At 35.1% G+C, this 15,651-nt stretch overlaps 1 protein-coding gene across 1 annotated transcript; it reads left to right on the forward strand.

Moving 5' to 3' along the window:
* Positions 1–288: 288 nt before the first annotated feature.
* LOC130012398 (serine-enriched protein-like) lies at positions 289–1,137 on the forward strand. Its single transcript, XM_056100240.1, has 3 exons — positions 289–514; positions 781–858; positions 1,130–1,137. Exons 1-3 carry the CDS (start codon positions 289–291, stop codon positions 1,135–1,137), a joined length of 312 nt encoding a protein of 103 aa, XP_055956215.1.
* The last annotated feature ends 14,514 nt before the right edge of the window (positions 1,138–15,651 follow it).

Genomic DNA, 15,651 nt, shown 5'->3' on the forward strand with positions numbered 1-15,651 from the left:
TAGATCTGACAAAATATGACCAATGTGATAACTATGATTCTGATGGTACGATTTTCTCATTTATTGCTTTGGATAATAATGTTTAAAGTTTTGAAGATACTTTTATATCACAGACGACACCCAATTCAAATATATCTGCTATCCAATTATAAATTATATGCGGTTCATATTTACAAATGTATTTTCTTATTTTCAGATACTGTAAGTCTTTCATCTGGGTATGAATCATGCGATAGCTGTCAATCAAAAAGAAATACTTCTCCAACACCACGTGATTCTACTAAAGAAATGATGGTGTTTAAAAGTAGAGAATCTTTGTGTGATAGTCTAGACTATATTCTCTCTATGAATGAATTATGTGATGTAGTGTTTTTAGTAGGAGAGGAGAAGATACCTGTTTATGGTGTAAAAGCTATTTTAGCAACCAGAAGCCGTGTTTTATATCAGTTGATTCTTCACAACCAACGTGATGTCAAGGTCAATAAGAAGAAGGTTAAAGGTGAAAAGTTGAAAGGTAAACTGGTGATAGAGATAAAGAATTATGATGAAGAAGTATTTAGAAGATTTGTCAGTTTTATTCACTGTGGTAAAATCAAGGTGGATATTAATACTGTTATAGGTATGTAGGCCTAATATAAACCCTTAAAATACATATCGGAATTTTGTTATGAACCTGATAAACAAGAGTGGATGCGATAGGAATTTGATTCTTGAGTAAACTAAATATCATTACAGTAAATATTTCACATTGTATTTAATAACACTCACTTTAAATTCTAGGTTTGTTTTGTACTTCGGTCGAATTTGGAATGAAAGATCTTCGTAAGGCATGCTGGGATTATTTTTTGAGATGTCTTGGTAACCAGAAAGAGGCTTTAATGGCGTCAGTAGATCAATACAGAGCTCATAAAGGAATAAAATACATCTTAAATAAGGTAATACTTTACTTAATTTTTTTTCTGTATTTTGGACAGGAACAGAAGGAATGATGAGGGAGGGCATGGGGAATTAGATAAAAAAAAACGAACAGACCTTCACGACGCCATAAATTGATCTAGATTTTGGTTACAATTTTCTTAATTAAACGCAAATATTATTTTTGAGCGTTTTGTCCCTTTTTGTTTATTAGTTAATTAATACAAAAGACCTTTTGGTATTTTTGCGCATCGTGTATAATTCACTGATAGTATTTTATCTATTTCAGTTGTATGATGTTGTTGAGAAATGAGTTAATCGTAGTCGAAAGTCTGGAAACAAGATTCTTCTGTTTGATGAAGATAGCCCAGCTCACGACAATCTTGTGTTTTTTCTGAGAAGGGAGCGAGGCTGGTATGAAGAGAATAGAAAGCTGAACGACCATCAATACGTCATCTCGACTCCCTTAAAAAGCAGAGTAACACCTTAATTGGAGCACGAATATTTCCGTATTGAAGTTGGATGTGGTATACCATTACCGGCCGAGAGAAATCACCCCGAACTTTCTCGGATGTGCAATACCGTTAACTAGCAAAGCTAAACTTAGAAAGATTTTTCTGTATGAAGTTGGATGTGGAATTCTTCTACTGGTTGTGAACAATCCACCCTGACTAGAAATGTATTTCTGAATGGAAGGAAACAGAGTGCAACATACTGATGAGGCAGAGACAAATCAGTCCTGACTAGATTATGTTCCCGACTGCAAAATGAATGTGAGTAATGTGGAAGACTGTTGGTAATACCGCCAACATAGAACTCTGGAATATCATTCTTGTTTAACTTTTAATATTCTCATGTTTGAATCGATCAAGTAACGGATATCTGATCTGACCTACTTGTACAATATTCCTTTTTGATATTCTTGTTACATTATCGATCATTTGAAATAAAATATAAAAGATAATATACAAATTTACACGTGAACGTTTTTTGTTTCTTCTTATTAGCCTATTTCCAGTTTCATACCAGTCATATTCTTAATTCACTGAAGCTCTACTTCCGATTTCACTGGATGGCGGGAGGAATGCACGATGCAATACTTGGGTTAGCATTCCATTTCAAATGGATATCTTTACTTGCAAGAAATCTGATGTTAGCTTTAATTTTTGTATCTTGTTTATGTCCAATCCTCCCTATCTACCAATATGTTATATCAAATTCTGAGATACAGACTACTTTTAGTTCCATTGACCCTATAGTCGAAAGCTTTCTGTCATAGATGGAGCAATATGCAGAAACGCATCCCAAAAATATGTTTGAAGGTCGCCATGGGAATGTTTTGAGATATAACTATCCGCCGTGCATTTCAATGTAATTAACCGCTTTACTCATTTATCCTTTCGCATCAATTTCACGAATACTCGCCTTAACCCGAAGGAAATATGAATTCAACCTCTCTGTTTCCATGTTACACCAAAACGCCAACAATCGCACGCATGCAAAAGTGGGGGAAAGGAAAGTAAAATTTTTAATCGGGGTGATGGCCCTACATTCGTAATTAATTAGTAGTCAGGATACATAGGTAGATCACCATGTCCTAAAGGCAATCATGTAACTCCTCAAACACACTTCATTGTAAGGGTGCTCGTTAAATTTCATTATTAGAATCTACGGTACTATTTTTCATTGTTCGTCGAGCTATGGAAATTCGCCCTTGAAATATGATTGCAAGCCTCGACACAGTAATAATTTTCGCCATGATCATCAGTAATGTCATTCTAAGCTCACTTTCCATGTAAGTGTTTTCACCAATGGGAAGACACAGCCGTTTCCGCGCGAGATGTTTTGTATTTCCATGTGTACTGAAAAGTCGCTGAAAAGTTTGGAATGTTTTCTGACCCACGGGAACACTTACTTGGAAACAGTTCCATTAACTTTCATTAGAAAACCTTTTTGGCCGACGGAAACGGGTACACCGAAAACGAGCACAATATTATCACAAGGGTGAAGATGGTGTTTATTCTTATGACTTTTGTTAAGGAATGACATTGATGATTATGAGGATGGTGACAAAAATCAAATGAAATGAAATAGAGTTTAAATTCCTACTGTTCTGTCGCTGCCCGGAAGCGGCACTACGACCTACTCTAATTGAGACAATTAAAATGTATATTATAATGTTGATCACTATTCTGTTACTGTCAGCTTCTTCTTCTTCTTCCCTTAAAGACTCGGGTTCCAATTGGAACGTAGTTGAATCTGGATAAACATTTTCTTGAAATGGTTGAAAGATATACCGATTAGAAACCCCAAATGTGGAGATGAAACTGCCTTTTAAAGGAGACCAGGATAACATGTGGATCGCAATGAATTTTCTGATGCCTTCATTCTTCCTACCTGACTTAAGGTCGTGGTAGTTTTTTCCAACGATATTATTTAAGTTGAATTAAGAGATTTCATAGATAGCGAGCGATATTCTATCTTGACGAAATTGAACCAAAATGAAATGAGGTTGAAGGTCCCACTTTTCCGTACCGGTTGGGCTAATGAAGACGTGCTTATGCCATACAGCGTGCTATGACCAGGGCCCGTGAAGGTGTGTGTGTGTGGGGGGGGGGGGGGGGTAAAGTTGTAAATTATTAATAAAAACAAAATACACTGTTACTTGGTCGTAAAGTAGAGGAAAAACGGTGACTTTTCTCTTTGTAGGTACCAAGAAGCTTTAATGAACTAAAGATAGCGTGGCGTCATTAAAACTTCTTGGTGGATACCTAATGGCGCGGGTAGGATTAGAACCGGATTATGCCATTCCACTGTTTTTGTAAAAATTGATGAATTAAAAACTCTTAAGTCCCGTTTGAGGCTCTGGTGTCGGTCTGGGTATAAATGTGGCGCACCCGTGTAGCGCTCTGTCGTCAGTGATCGTGCACGCATTTATCGGTCGCTCTAGGTAGGCTGACTGGTATCTCATTAAAAATGAAACTGAAAGCCAAATTTTTGTCAATCTCGGTTTCTGTGTTGTAGCAAAGTGTGCTCCAGTTACCCTAGACATACGCGAAAATGACACTACAAATGCCATTGTATCTTTGAACTCGCTGAGTTGCTTATGTTCTGTCACGAGCTCTGGCTATGACGGAAATTTAGCCCGGGCAGAGGTTTGTAATATTTCTGACATTATCAGTTCCGCCCCTGTTATTTGCGGAGGCCGTCGTTATTGTGTGTGTGTGACAAGAACAATGTCTAGTCGTTCGGATCGGACGAAAGCACTTGGCAGTTGGAATTCGAAATAAGAGTAGGCTCTAGCGCTGCTGCCCTGGCTCAGTTTCCCTCACAGCACACTGCATGGCATATGCCCGTCTTCTTTATCCCAGTAGCAGCAGTAGGACGTTAAACCCAATTTTATTTCTTTTCATTTTATCACTAATGTAATTATTTACCACTACCTGGCAACCGGCTGTTTGTTACCTACATATATGAGAGGTAAGTGGTTTAAGTAAGGGTATCTGGGGGGGTTTATTGATTTCTGTAGATATAGATATATGTAGACTACAATCGGTATTAACCACAAAAGAGCCCCTCTACTATTACTCTGTGTTATGAAATATAGATTTATTGCTACGCCAGCACAAAACAGTAGATTTGTCAGTGTATATCTGTAGGTATATAAGGCTTCGTATCTCAACCGATCGACATTGTTACATTCAAAGCTGTAGAGACACACAACGTCTTTGCAGTGTAGCAATCACTACGCTTACTTCGATGGATCTACTTTGTACTGAAACTTTACGTAAATGACGCTTACTTCGGAACTGAACCACTTTCTAGTGTGTTCAACCAAAATTACTATACATATGTATAACTAACTCGGTCTAAGAGGGGATCTCCTCACAAGCGACCACGCTATCACACCTCGAGTGTGCTATGTGGTAGAGGGGTGAACCTCAAGGACCCCAATTTGTACAGGTTGTTAGGGTAGAGATATTTTATAACTCATCCTACACTTGTACTTGATGGGGTTTAATTTCAACATTTACTGGAATGTGCTATGTGGAAGATGGGTGAAGCTGAAGGACCCAAATGTGTACCGGTTGTTAGGGTAGAGATATTTTATAACTCATCCTACACTTGTACTTGATGGGGTTTAATTTCAACATTAACTGGAAGTTTCAAAATGGCTGTTGATAATGGGTGGAGGAAAAACCAAGCAGTAAACAACAAACTAAATGCCTAAAGAGAATATCAAGTGCTTTTATTTGAGATATTGTGGTAATAAAATCTTTTGTTAAAAGAAATAAATCTCGGAATCGACACTATTTTCAGCATCCATGTTGTCTTGGTTCTAGCTTGTTGGTTGTTTTTAGTACAAAGTCAGTATACAGATAATCATATATTACATATGTATCACAGTTTACTAATTTCATTCTGGGTCTGATAAATTAGTCTAGCTGTTAAAAAAGACTAGGGTGGAAACCAACCTTCATTCGGTTCAAACTGATTGTCTCATTAAATTTAATGTCCATTTGTGTGTCTCTAGCATATGGCCAATTCCTTGCCGGGTTGAAAACTTTCTACCATAGGTGGAGCAATATTTAACAATGTTATCTGTTAACATCAATGTTTTAAATGTTTATTTAGTCCTCTTCTTCGGTTCTACAACAAAACGTCAACACGATTTCTGCATACAAAAGGTGGCATACAATTTAAGAAATTAATACCAGGTGTATGATGACTAATGAGAGAGAGAGAGAGAGAGAGAGAGAGTTTAGCGGCCACTCCACACAAACCATATAGTTCCATTTTATATAAATAAATCGCTTGAGCGTAGGGGGTCTTTAGCACTGGGAGGAAACCGGCCGGAGGACCCGCAGAAAACCCACGAGGTTTGTCACATACACCCGGGTAATCGACGAAACCACTCCAGTGGACTTAATGACATGCACGCTAGCTAACCTCCAGCCCCCCCCCCCCCCCCATGACTAATTACATCGACACATTTACATTTATTCGAGGGTTGGAATAAATGACCACATGTACCACTGATGTTTCATCAATATAAAATGTGTTTAAAGAGAATACTGGAAAAATATCTCTTTGAATTTGCTCGACATTTCGTCGAGTTCTCTTTGGATTTGATCAGATGGTATTGTTGATTATTTCAAGTGCAAGCTATAAACAATTCCCCAACGAATATTTAACCGGTGGTCAGTTTGTTCACACATTATCTGGAAAAGCACGAAACGACATTGTTAATGTGCCACTGACAAAATAGATGAAATAGTCGTATAATAATTACAATATCTGCATCAGAATACAGATGTTTAGTAACCAATTTAATTTCTCAATGTATTTTGGTGTAATTTTACTACGGGATTTTATAATCTCATGATATTTGCCCAGATAAATAAAATATAGTTTTATAATCAGAATCAAAGTTATCATGTTCTTCAACTTGGTCATATTTCATCAGATTCGGGGAAGATTTAACTGGATTCATTTTCTTTAGTTTTCTAGGAATATATATTGATTATGTTTTTTCTAGAACGTAGAGAATGATATAAGTTACGTTCGTTCCTAAAGTTTTACGTCCACTTCCACCATAGGTGATAACGTAGACAAGTTACGTTCGTTCGTTTCTAGTGTTTTACGCCCACTTCCACCTAGGGCGATATCGTAGACAAAATTAGACAAGTTAAATTACCTTCCGAATATATACCCTCACTGACACCACTGAACAAGTAATTAATGACAGGGATTAGAGGTGATAGATTAAAAGCTAATCAGTGCTAATTAGTTTCTACGGATAAGTGACACCGATAGTGTGTTTTTGTTATTCAGCTATATTTATAATATACCAATCAATTTATTTAAAAGTGTTTTTGCCAGTTTTTCAAAGTGCAAGACGAAATAGATGTTTAAATCAAAGTTTTCTTCTGTATGAAAGACACCATACACCAGAAGCTTGGATGTATAATTGTGAGTTGTGAATGTGAATGATGTGGCTTCATTGCTAATTTTACTTTCCCAGACATGATATAGTCTATCCGAGTTATCTTCTCTAATATTTACCCCAATTAATGATTACATATATAATAGTTATTTATTAATTTCTTGAGTAGGCGTATAATATGATAAACACTGATATTCGAGTTTTAACAATTGATGAAATCTATGACAGACGTATAATAATAGTATCCTGCTTACTTTTTGAAATACATTTTAGCAATATGCTCTAATTCCTAAAATAACATTTGACACGCGTTCACATATTTTTTAAATTTCTAGCAGCTTAAAGACGTTAATATGACAGAATTATGCCCTTATGTAAATTTTAAAAACCTCATTTTGTAAATACTGCAGATTATCGTTAATAATAATTTGTGGATTTAGGTCAACTTTATCTACTTAAACACTTTAATTTCGATAGAAACATTCTGTTTTATATAATGGTGTAATCTTAACAATTAATAGTGTTATGACTGAAACCAGCTTGTTATCGTGCGTTTCAGATGGTATTTTGTGTTTCTACATATGCAAAAAGTAATATATGAACTGATTATGTAAAAGGTAGATTGTTACACGTGGACAAATACTAAACTGCATATGTCGCATTACAAAATCATATTGAAGTTTGGTGTTATATTATTGAAATATAATAATTCATGCAATTTAAATGTAGTAGTTTAAGATTAGAATGCATGTACTAAAATTGTAAACATGAAGGTGTAAATGGATTCGGTTATAATACTAAATTGGATTGACAGCCATTACAACAACATATCAATGTCAATTACTAGTAATTACCTAATGATCTTATTAACTAAACTTTAACCTCAACTGACCCGTGACACGTGCGATCCTTGACTCTATCCCTATAAATTCTAAATCTTTGGCTTTAACACCATTCATTTGAAGTTCTTCCTGTTAACAACAACAAATATATTTTTCTATTTCTTAAGAATTTGCCTATTAGAATAATGGATATGTCTAAATCTTCTCTAGATCTGACAAAATATGACCAATGTGATAACTATGATTCTGATGGTACGATTTTCTCATTTGTTGCTTTGGATAATAATGTTTAAAGTTTTGAAGATACTTTTATATCACAGACGACACCCAATTCAAATATATCTGCTATCCAATTATAAATTATATGTGGTTCATATTTACAAATGTATTTTCTTATTTTCAGATACTGTAAGTCTTTCATCTGGGTATGAATCATGCGATAGCTGTCAATCAAAAAGAAATACTTCTCCAACACCACGTGATTCTACTAAAGAAATGATGGTGTTTAAAAGTCGAGAATCTTTGTGTGATAGTCTAGATTATATTCTCTCTGTAAATGAATTATGTGATGTGGTGTTTTTAGTAGGGGAGAAGAAGATACCAATTTATGGTGTAAAAGCTATTTTAGCTACCAGAAGCCGTGTTTTATATCAGTTGATTCTTCACAACCAACGTGATGTCAAGGTCAATAACAAGAAGGTTAAAGGTGAAAAGTTGAAAGGTAAACTGGTGATAGAGATAAAGAATTATGATGAAGAAGTATTTAGAAGATTTATCAGTTTTATTCACTGTGGTAAAATCAAGGTGGATATTAATACTGTTATAGGTATGTAGGCCTAATATAAACCCTTAAAATACATATCGGAATTTTGTTATGAACCTGATAAACAAGAGTGGATGCGATTGGAATTTGATTCTTGAATAAAATAAATATCATTACAGTAAATATTTCACATTGTATTTAATAACACTCACTTTAAATTCTAGGTTTGTTTTGTACTTCGGTCGAATTTGGAATGAAAGATCTTCGTAAGGCATGCTGGGATTATTTTTTGAGATGTCTTGGTAACCAGAAAGAGGCTTTAATGGTGTCAGTAGATCAATACAGAGCTCATAAAGGAATAAAATACATCTTAAATAAGGTAATACTTCACTTAATTTTTTTTCTGTATTTTGGACAGGAACAGAAGGAATGATGAGGGAGGGCATGGGGAATTAGATAAAAAAAAAACGAACAGATCTTCACGACGCCATAAATTGATCTAGATTTTGGTTACAATTTTCTTAATCAAACGCAAATATTATTTTTGAGCGTTTTGTCCCTTTTTGTTTATTAGTTAAATAATACAAAAGACCTTTTGGTATTTATGCGCATCGTGTATAATTCACTGAAAGTATTTTATCTATTTCAGTTGTATGATGTTGTTGAGAAATGAGTTAATCGTAGTCGAAAGTCTGGAAACAAGATTCTACTGTTTGATGAAGATAGCCCAGCTCACGACAATCTTGTGTTTTTCTGAGAAGGGAGCGAAGTTGGTATGAAGAGAATAGAAAGCTGAACGACCATCAATACGTCATCTCGACTCCCGGTACTTAAAAAACAGAGTAACACCTTAATTGGAGCACGAATATTTCCGTATTGAAGTTGGATGTGGTATACCATTACCGGCCGAGGAAAATCACCCCGACCTTTCTTGGATATGCAATACCGTTACTAGCAGAGAGAAATCTAGAAAGATTTTTCTGTATGAAGTTGGATGTGGAATTCTTCTACTGGTAGTGAACAATCAACCCTGACTAGAAATGTATTTCTGAATGGAAGGAAACAGAGTGCAGCATACTGATGAGGCAGAGACAAATCAGTCTTGACTAGAAATATGTTCCCGACTGCAAAATGAATTTGAGTAATGTGGAAGACAGTTGGTAATACCACCAACATAGAACTCTGGAATATCATTCTTGTTTAACTTTTAATATTCTCATGTTTGAATCGATCAAGTAACGGATCTCTGATCTGACCCACTTGTACAATATTCCTTTTTTGATATTCGTGTTACATTATCGATCATTTGAAATAAAATATAAAAGATAATATACAAATTTACACGTGAGCGTTTTTTGTTTCTTCTTATTAGCCTATTTCTAGTTTCATACGAGTCATATTTTTAATTCATTGAAGCTCCACTTCCAATTTCACTGGATGGCGGGAAGAATGCAATATGCAATACTTGGGTTATCATTCCATTTCAAACGGATATCTTTACTTGCAAGAAATCTGATGTTAGCGTTAATTTTTTTTATCTTGTTTATGTCCAATACTCCCTATCTACCAATATGTTACATCAAATTCTGAGATACAGACTACTTTTAGTTCCATTGACCCCATAGTCAAAAGTTTCTATCATAGATGGAGCAATATGCAGAAACGCATCCCAAAAATATATTTGAGGGTCGCAATGGAATGTTTTGAGATATAACTATCCGCCGTACATTTCAATGTAATTAACCGCTTTACTCATTTATCCTTCCGCATCAAATTCACGAATACTCGCCTTAACCCGAAGGAAAATATGAATTCAACCTCTCTTTTTCGATGTTTCACCAAAACGCCAACAATCGCACGCATGCAAAATTGGGGTAAAGGGAAGTGAATTTTTTAATCGGAGTGATGGTCCTACATTCGTAATTAATTGGTAGTCAGGATACATAGGTAGATCACCATGTCCTAAAGGCAATCATGTAACTCCTCAAACACACTTCATTGTAAGGGTGCTCGTTATTGTTGTTAATATGAAGCTGATTAAATTTTATCATTAGAATCGACAGTACTATTTTTCATTGTTCATCGAGCTATGGAAATTCGCCCCTGAAATATGATTACAAGCCTCGACACAGTAATAATTTTCGCCATGATCATCAGTAATGCCATTCTAAGCTCACTTTCCATGTAAGTGTTTTCACCAATGGGAAGACACAGACGTTTCTGCGCGAGATGTTTTGTATTTCCATGTGTATTGAAAAGTCGCTGAAAAGTTTGGAATGTTTTCTGACCCACGGAAACACTTACTTGGAAATAGGTCCATTAACTTTCATTAGAAAGACTTTTTGGCCGACGGAAACGGGTACACCGAAAACGAGCACAATATTATCACAAGAGTGAAGATGGTGTTTATTCTTATGACTTTTGTTACGGAATAACATTGATGATTATGAGGATGGTGATAAAAATCAAATGAAATGGAATAGAGTTTAACGTCCTACTGTTCTACTGCTGCCCGGAAGCGGCACTACGGCCTACTATAATATCGAAGCGTTTCTTTTACGTACACGCCAATGTGTACGTGGGACCTCGTTTTTTCCTCCCATTCGAACGACTATTCAGGCCCTCCGTCCCGCAGCACTGACAAGGGAGAACCACGCCGGAAAACCCCCCGAGGCATTTTCTCGGTCAACACATGAATCGAAAACGAAGCCTCCAGGCTAGCAAGCCAACCTCTTACACGGCGAGCCACCGTGGCTCCCTGGTGGGGGTATTTAATATTGATGACGGAGATGGGGTGAGAAAACAAAATATAATTTTTAACACTTGTGTAGGAAATACATAGGATCTTTTTAACATTGTTCGCGTTTTAAAGAATAACTAACGACCATGTGTGTCAAAGCACAATATGTACCCGCCAGCTTCGTTGTGAAAAGCTTTATTTAGGGATAGTAAAAAGGTGCGTTTCGAATTTTATAAATATTTTAAACTACTTTAAACAAATAATTTCCATCACATCTATAATTATCTAGATAAACAAAGATGTGAATCGGGAATTTGTCTAACACAACGGGGACACCTTAAAAATAAGCACACGGTGTAAGTCCCGGTGATTTAAAAGACACGAGGCTTTTGTCATGTCAGGTTTATTAGCCACTAAAAGTATTATACACGTGGGTTGGTGGATGGGGTTGAATTGGTTACACATGATATGATTCTTCGATTAATTAAAGTGATAAACCATTACACACCGAAATGGGAAGCGGATGTCAATCGTTTCAACAATTCTTTTTATATTGTCGAAGATCTCTACTTTGACTAATTCTACGAAACTAGGGTTGTAAAATTCTCGCTACAACAATGAACACACCAGAGCTAGGATGCCCCCCTCATCAAAGCCTTCGCGTAATACCCTGCATATTTCGGTACAAGCCCAGCTTGTGAGCCTATCAGATTCCTCGATCGTCGCGAATACCAAGTCTCGCGCTTTCAAGCTAAAATGTCTAAAATGCAAAGTTCAAGGTTCATTCAATCTCAAGGTTTCCGTGGAGGTCGCAAAGTCACAACCTCTGATTGGACGGTACTGCTCACGTGTCTGTAGATAACATAGCCATAAGTTCGGGAATTGTGAAGTAAACAAGCAACGCCCAGATGTTGTAAAACTCGCAGTCGTTGCTTCAAGAACATGGGGTGCCCAGTGCAGCGAAATTTTTATTTTCTCACAGAAAGTTGAACTCGACACGGCGAATGTGCACGCTTCAGTGGCGTGTCTCGAAGTGATTTCTGGCTAATCACACAGTGCGATAACAGACTCTGCGAGTCTATAAATAGTCATCGCACGTGAAATTCTCTACATATCTATCAACTATTACAGCCGTAAAAAATCTATTTTTAACGATTCTGAATAGCAGTAATATTTAGCTTTTTGATTATTACAGCAGCTTTAGAAATTACGTTCGTTTTATTTTTTAAATTACTTTATCATTAACTGTACCGTTAAGAGTGGCATCTTTTGGTTTAGTACAAATAATATCTCTAAAACACTCAGTTTAGGCAAGAACATGATACTAGCAGTAAGTTCATTTTACTTTTACAAGGTTTTTAAAACAATTGTTGAGTTGCCTAACGTGCGTATTATTTATGGATGGTTAAATGGTCATGGCTTATTAAATACAACATGACCGTTTATTTAGTGACTATAAGTGAACATTGTGGTGCAATTGTCGTGATATTTGGAAATATTTATTTATGGTGGGGCACCCTACCAGAGTTAACCAAATCGACATCTTCATTTTAAACCCAATATACATCTGTTCGTTTCCGACGAGAAAGAATTCGGAAATGAAACTCACTAAGTTTTAGCCACATAGGGAGAACAATGCAATAAAACAATATCAAATATATATTTTTAATTCTTTAACAAACAAGAGTGAAGGTTACAAAAATAACAAAATTTTTTGAAAGTGATCAAGTAGATAATTTAATGAACTTGTTCACTTATTTCAAAATTAATTTGCACTTCGGCGCTTTCTTCCATCAAAAATCGTATTTTAAAATATAATTAGGAACAAGCTTTGAAGATCTAAATTTGATGTTAGAAACTCATTTCTTTCCTCTCTCTAATTTCCTCGGTCACCGTTTGGGTCTGGTGTTTCATCACTATCTTGTCGATCACACTGGCGATCACACGCTCAGGTAATATCGAATTCCTGATACAAATTCTGCCGTTACCTCCAATTGGAACCAGTAATTACATTTCTTACTACTGGCTGGTTACTGGCTCATTTTTCAACAACATCATACACCTAAAAAAATAATTTAGATACGTTAACATTTGTCTTTTATTGTTTTTAATGATTTCAGATTTCTGCAGATGGTGATTTATCTAAAGAATAGTTTCATACATTTTGTAACATTCCTCTATTCATGAGGCACCAGCAAAATAAATGCTCAAAGTTACAAACTTACCTTATTAAAGATGTATTTTATTCCTCTGTGATTTCGATAGTTATCGCATGACTTTTTCAAAGCCTCATTCTGGTTCTTAAAACATCTGAGGAAATAATCCCAACACGCTTTACGAAGATCTTTCATTCCAAATTCTACTGAAGCACAGAACAAGCCTGAAAATATACAATACGTCTCATTTAAGTATTCGCAATTGCAACAGACAATGTTTAAAGAGAGAATGCAAATTGGTTTAGATTCCGATTTAAAACGCTATGTTTTCTGATTCTCTTTGATTTAGGTCCAAATAAAGTACTGTATACGGGTACTTTGGATGTGTTGATTTGATTAGTGAACGGACGGACGCTTTCAGAATAGAACAGAAAATCGGTTATATGTCAACACATATGTCAATATTCCATGTAATAAATATTATTTACCTATAACAGTATCAATATCCACCTTGATTTTACCACAGTGAATAAAACTAATAAATCTTCTAAATACTTCTTCATCATAATTCTTTATCTCTATCACCAGTTTACCTTTCAGCTTTTCACCTTTAACCTTCTTCTTAGTGACCTTGACCTCGCGTTGGTTGTGAAGAATCAACTGATATAAAACCCGGCTTCTTGTAGCTAAAATAGCTTTTACACCATAAACTGGTATCTTCTTCTCTCCTACTAAAAATACCACATCACATAATTCACTCATTGAGAGAATATAATCTAGACTATCACACAAAGATTCTCTACTTTTAAACACCATCATTTCTTTAGCAGAATCTCGTGGGGTTGGAGAGGTATCTCTTTCTGATTGATAGCTGCCGTCACAAGATTCATATCCGGATGATCGACTTGAGTTATCTGGAAAAATAGGAATATACATAATTAATGCACCACTGACAAAATAGATGAATTAGTCCTATAATAATTAGCTTTTCATCAGAATACAGACGTGTAGTATTCATTTTAATTTCTCAAGACCTTTGTGAGTAATCTAACAGATTGTTTTTTCTATGAGAATTTATAATTTCGGGATTTTTGCCCAGATAAATAAAATATAGTTTTACCATCAGAATCATAGTTATCATGTTGTTCAAGTTGGTCATATTTCATCAGATTCAGGGAAGATTTGGCTGAATTCATTTTCTTTAGTTTTCAAGGAATATATATGTTTCTTCTAAAACGTAGAGAATGATATAAGTCAAATTTTACCTTCCGAATATATACCCTTACTGACACCACTGAACAAGTAATTAATGACAGGGGTTAAAAGTGATAGATTAAAAGCTAATCAGTGCTAATTAGTTTATACGGATAAGTGACACCAATATGTGTTTTTTTTAAAACAGCTTCATTGATAATATAACAATCTCTTTATTTTATAATGTTTTCGTCAGTTTTTCAAAGTGCAAGACGATATAGATTTTCAAATTCAGTTTTCGTCTGTATAGACGACACTCCACACTAGTAGCTTGGATATATATATAATCCAGAATGTGTGTGAATCACGTGGCTTCGTTGCTTAATTTACCAGACATGTGATAGTCTATTCCAATTTGTTTCTCAAATCTTTTATCCAAATTTGATATCTCATAATTTTAAATATCTTTAAATATTTCTTTAGTACTTATCGTAGGGCAGGGATAAGGTAAACACTTCCCAATGATATTTAAATTTCGACAGAATAACATAGAATTTATAGCAAAAATAGTATTTTCCTATTTTCAATAAATTGATAACAACAGGTTATAATATTATCCTGCTTACTTTAAAGCGTAAATACACTTTAACTGTGTACGCTAATTCGTATACTAATATTAGCCACGCGTTTAATTTTGTCTATAAATTTCTAGCAGCTTAAAGACGTTAATTACTATAGCAGATTTATGCACTAATATGTAAATAAAATAGCTCATTTGGAAATGTTAGACCGTAGATTACCGTCAATAATACTTTGTGGCTTTAGGCCACCTTTATCTTCTTAACAACTTTAATTTAGATACATATATTCTTTCTTTTTTTTGGATAATGGAGTGATCTTAACGATTAATATTGTCATAATTGAAACCAGTTTTTCGTGGTGCATTCCAGTTTGTGTTTTGTGTTTCGACATACGTTTTTATTTATTAATGATTTATTTTCCTTTGGATTTTATATTTATTTACAATCAGTGTCAACTATGGCCTGTAATTTGAAAGAAACGTTATCTTACAACAGTTAACAATTAATTTTAAA

The sequence above is a fragment of the Patella vulgata genome, chromosome 4 (genome assembly GCF_932274485.2).
Source record: "Patella vulgata chromosome 4, xgPatVulg1.2, whole genome shotgun sequence".
NCBI classification, from domain to species: domain Eukaryota; kingdom Metazoa; phylum Mollusca; class Gastropoda; family Patellidae; genus Patella; species Patella vulgata.

Coding starts and splice junctions, on each gene's coding strand:
- LOC130012398 (XM_056100240.1), top strand. CDS start 289: ATGATGGTGTTTAAAAGTAGAGAATCTTTGTGTGATAGTCTAGACTAT. Junction 515..780: donor TAAAGGTGAAAAGTTGAAAG/GTAAACTGGTGA, acceptor TTTAAATTCTAG/GTTTGTTTTGTACTTCGGTC.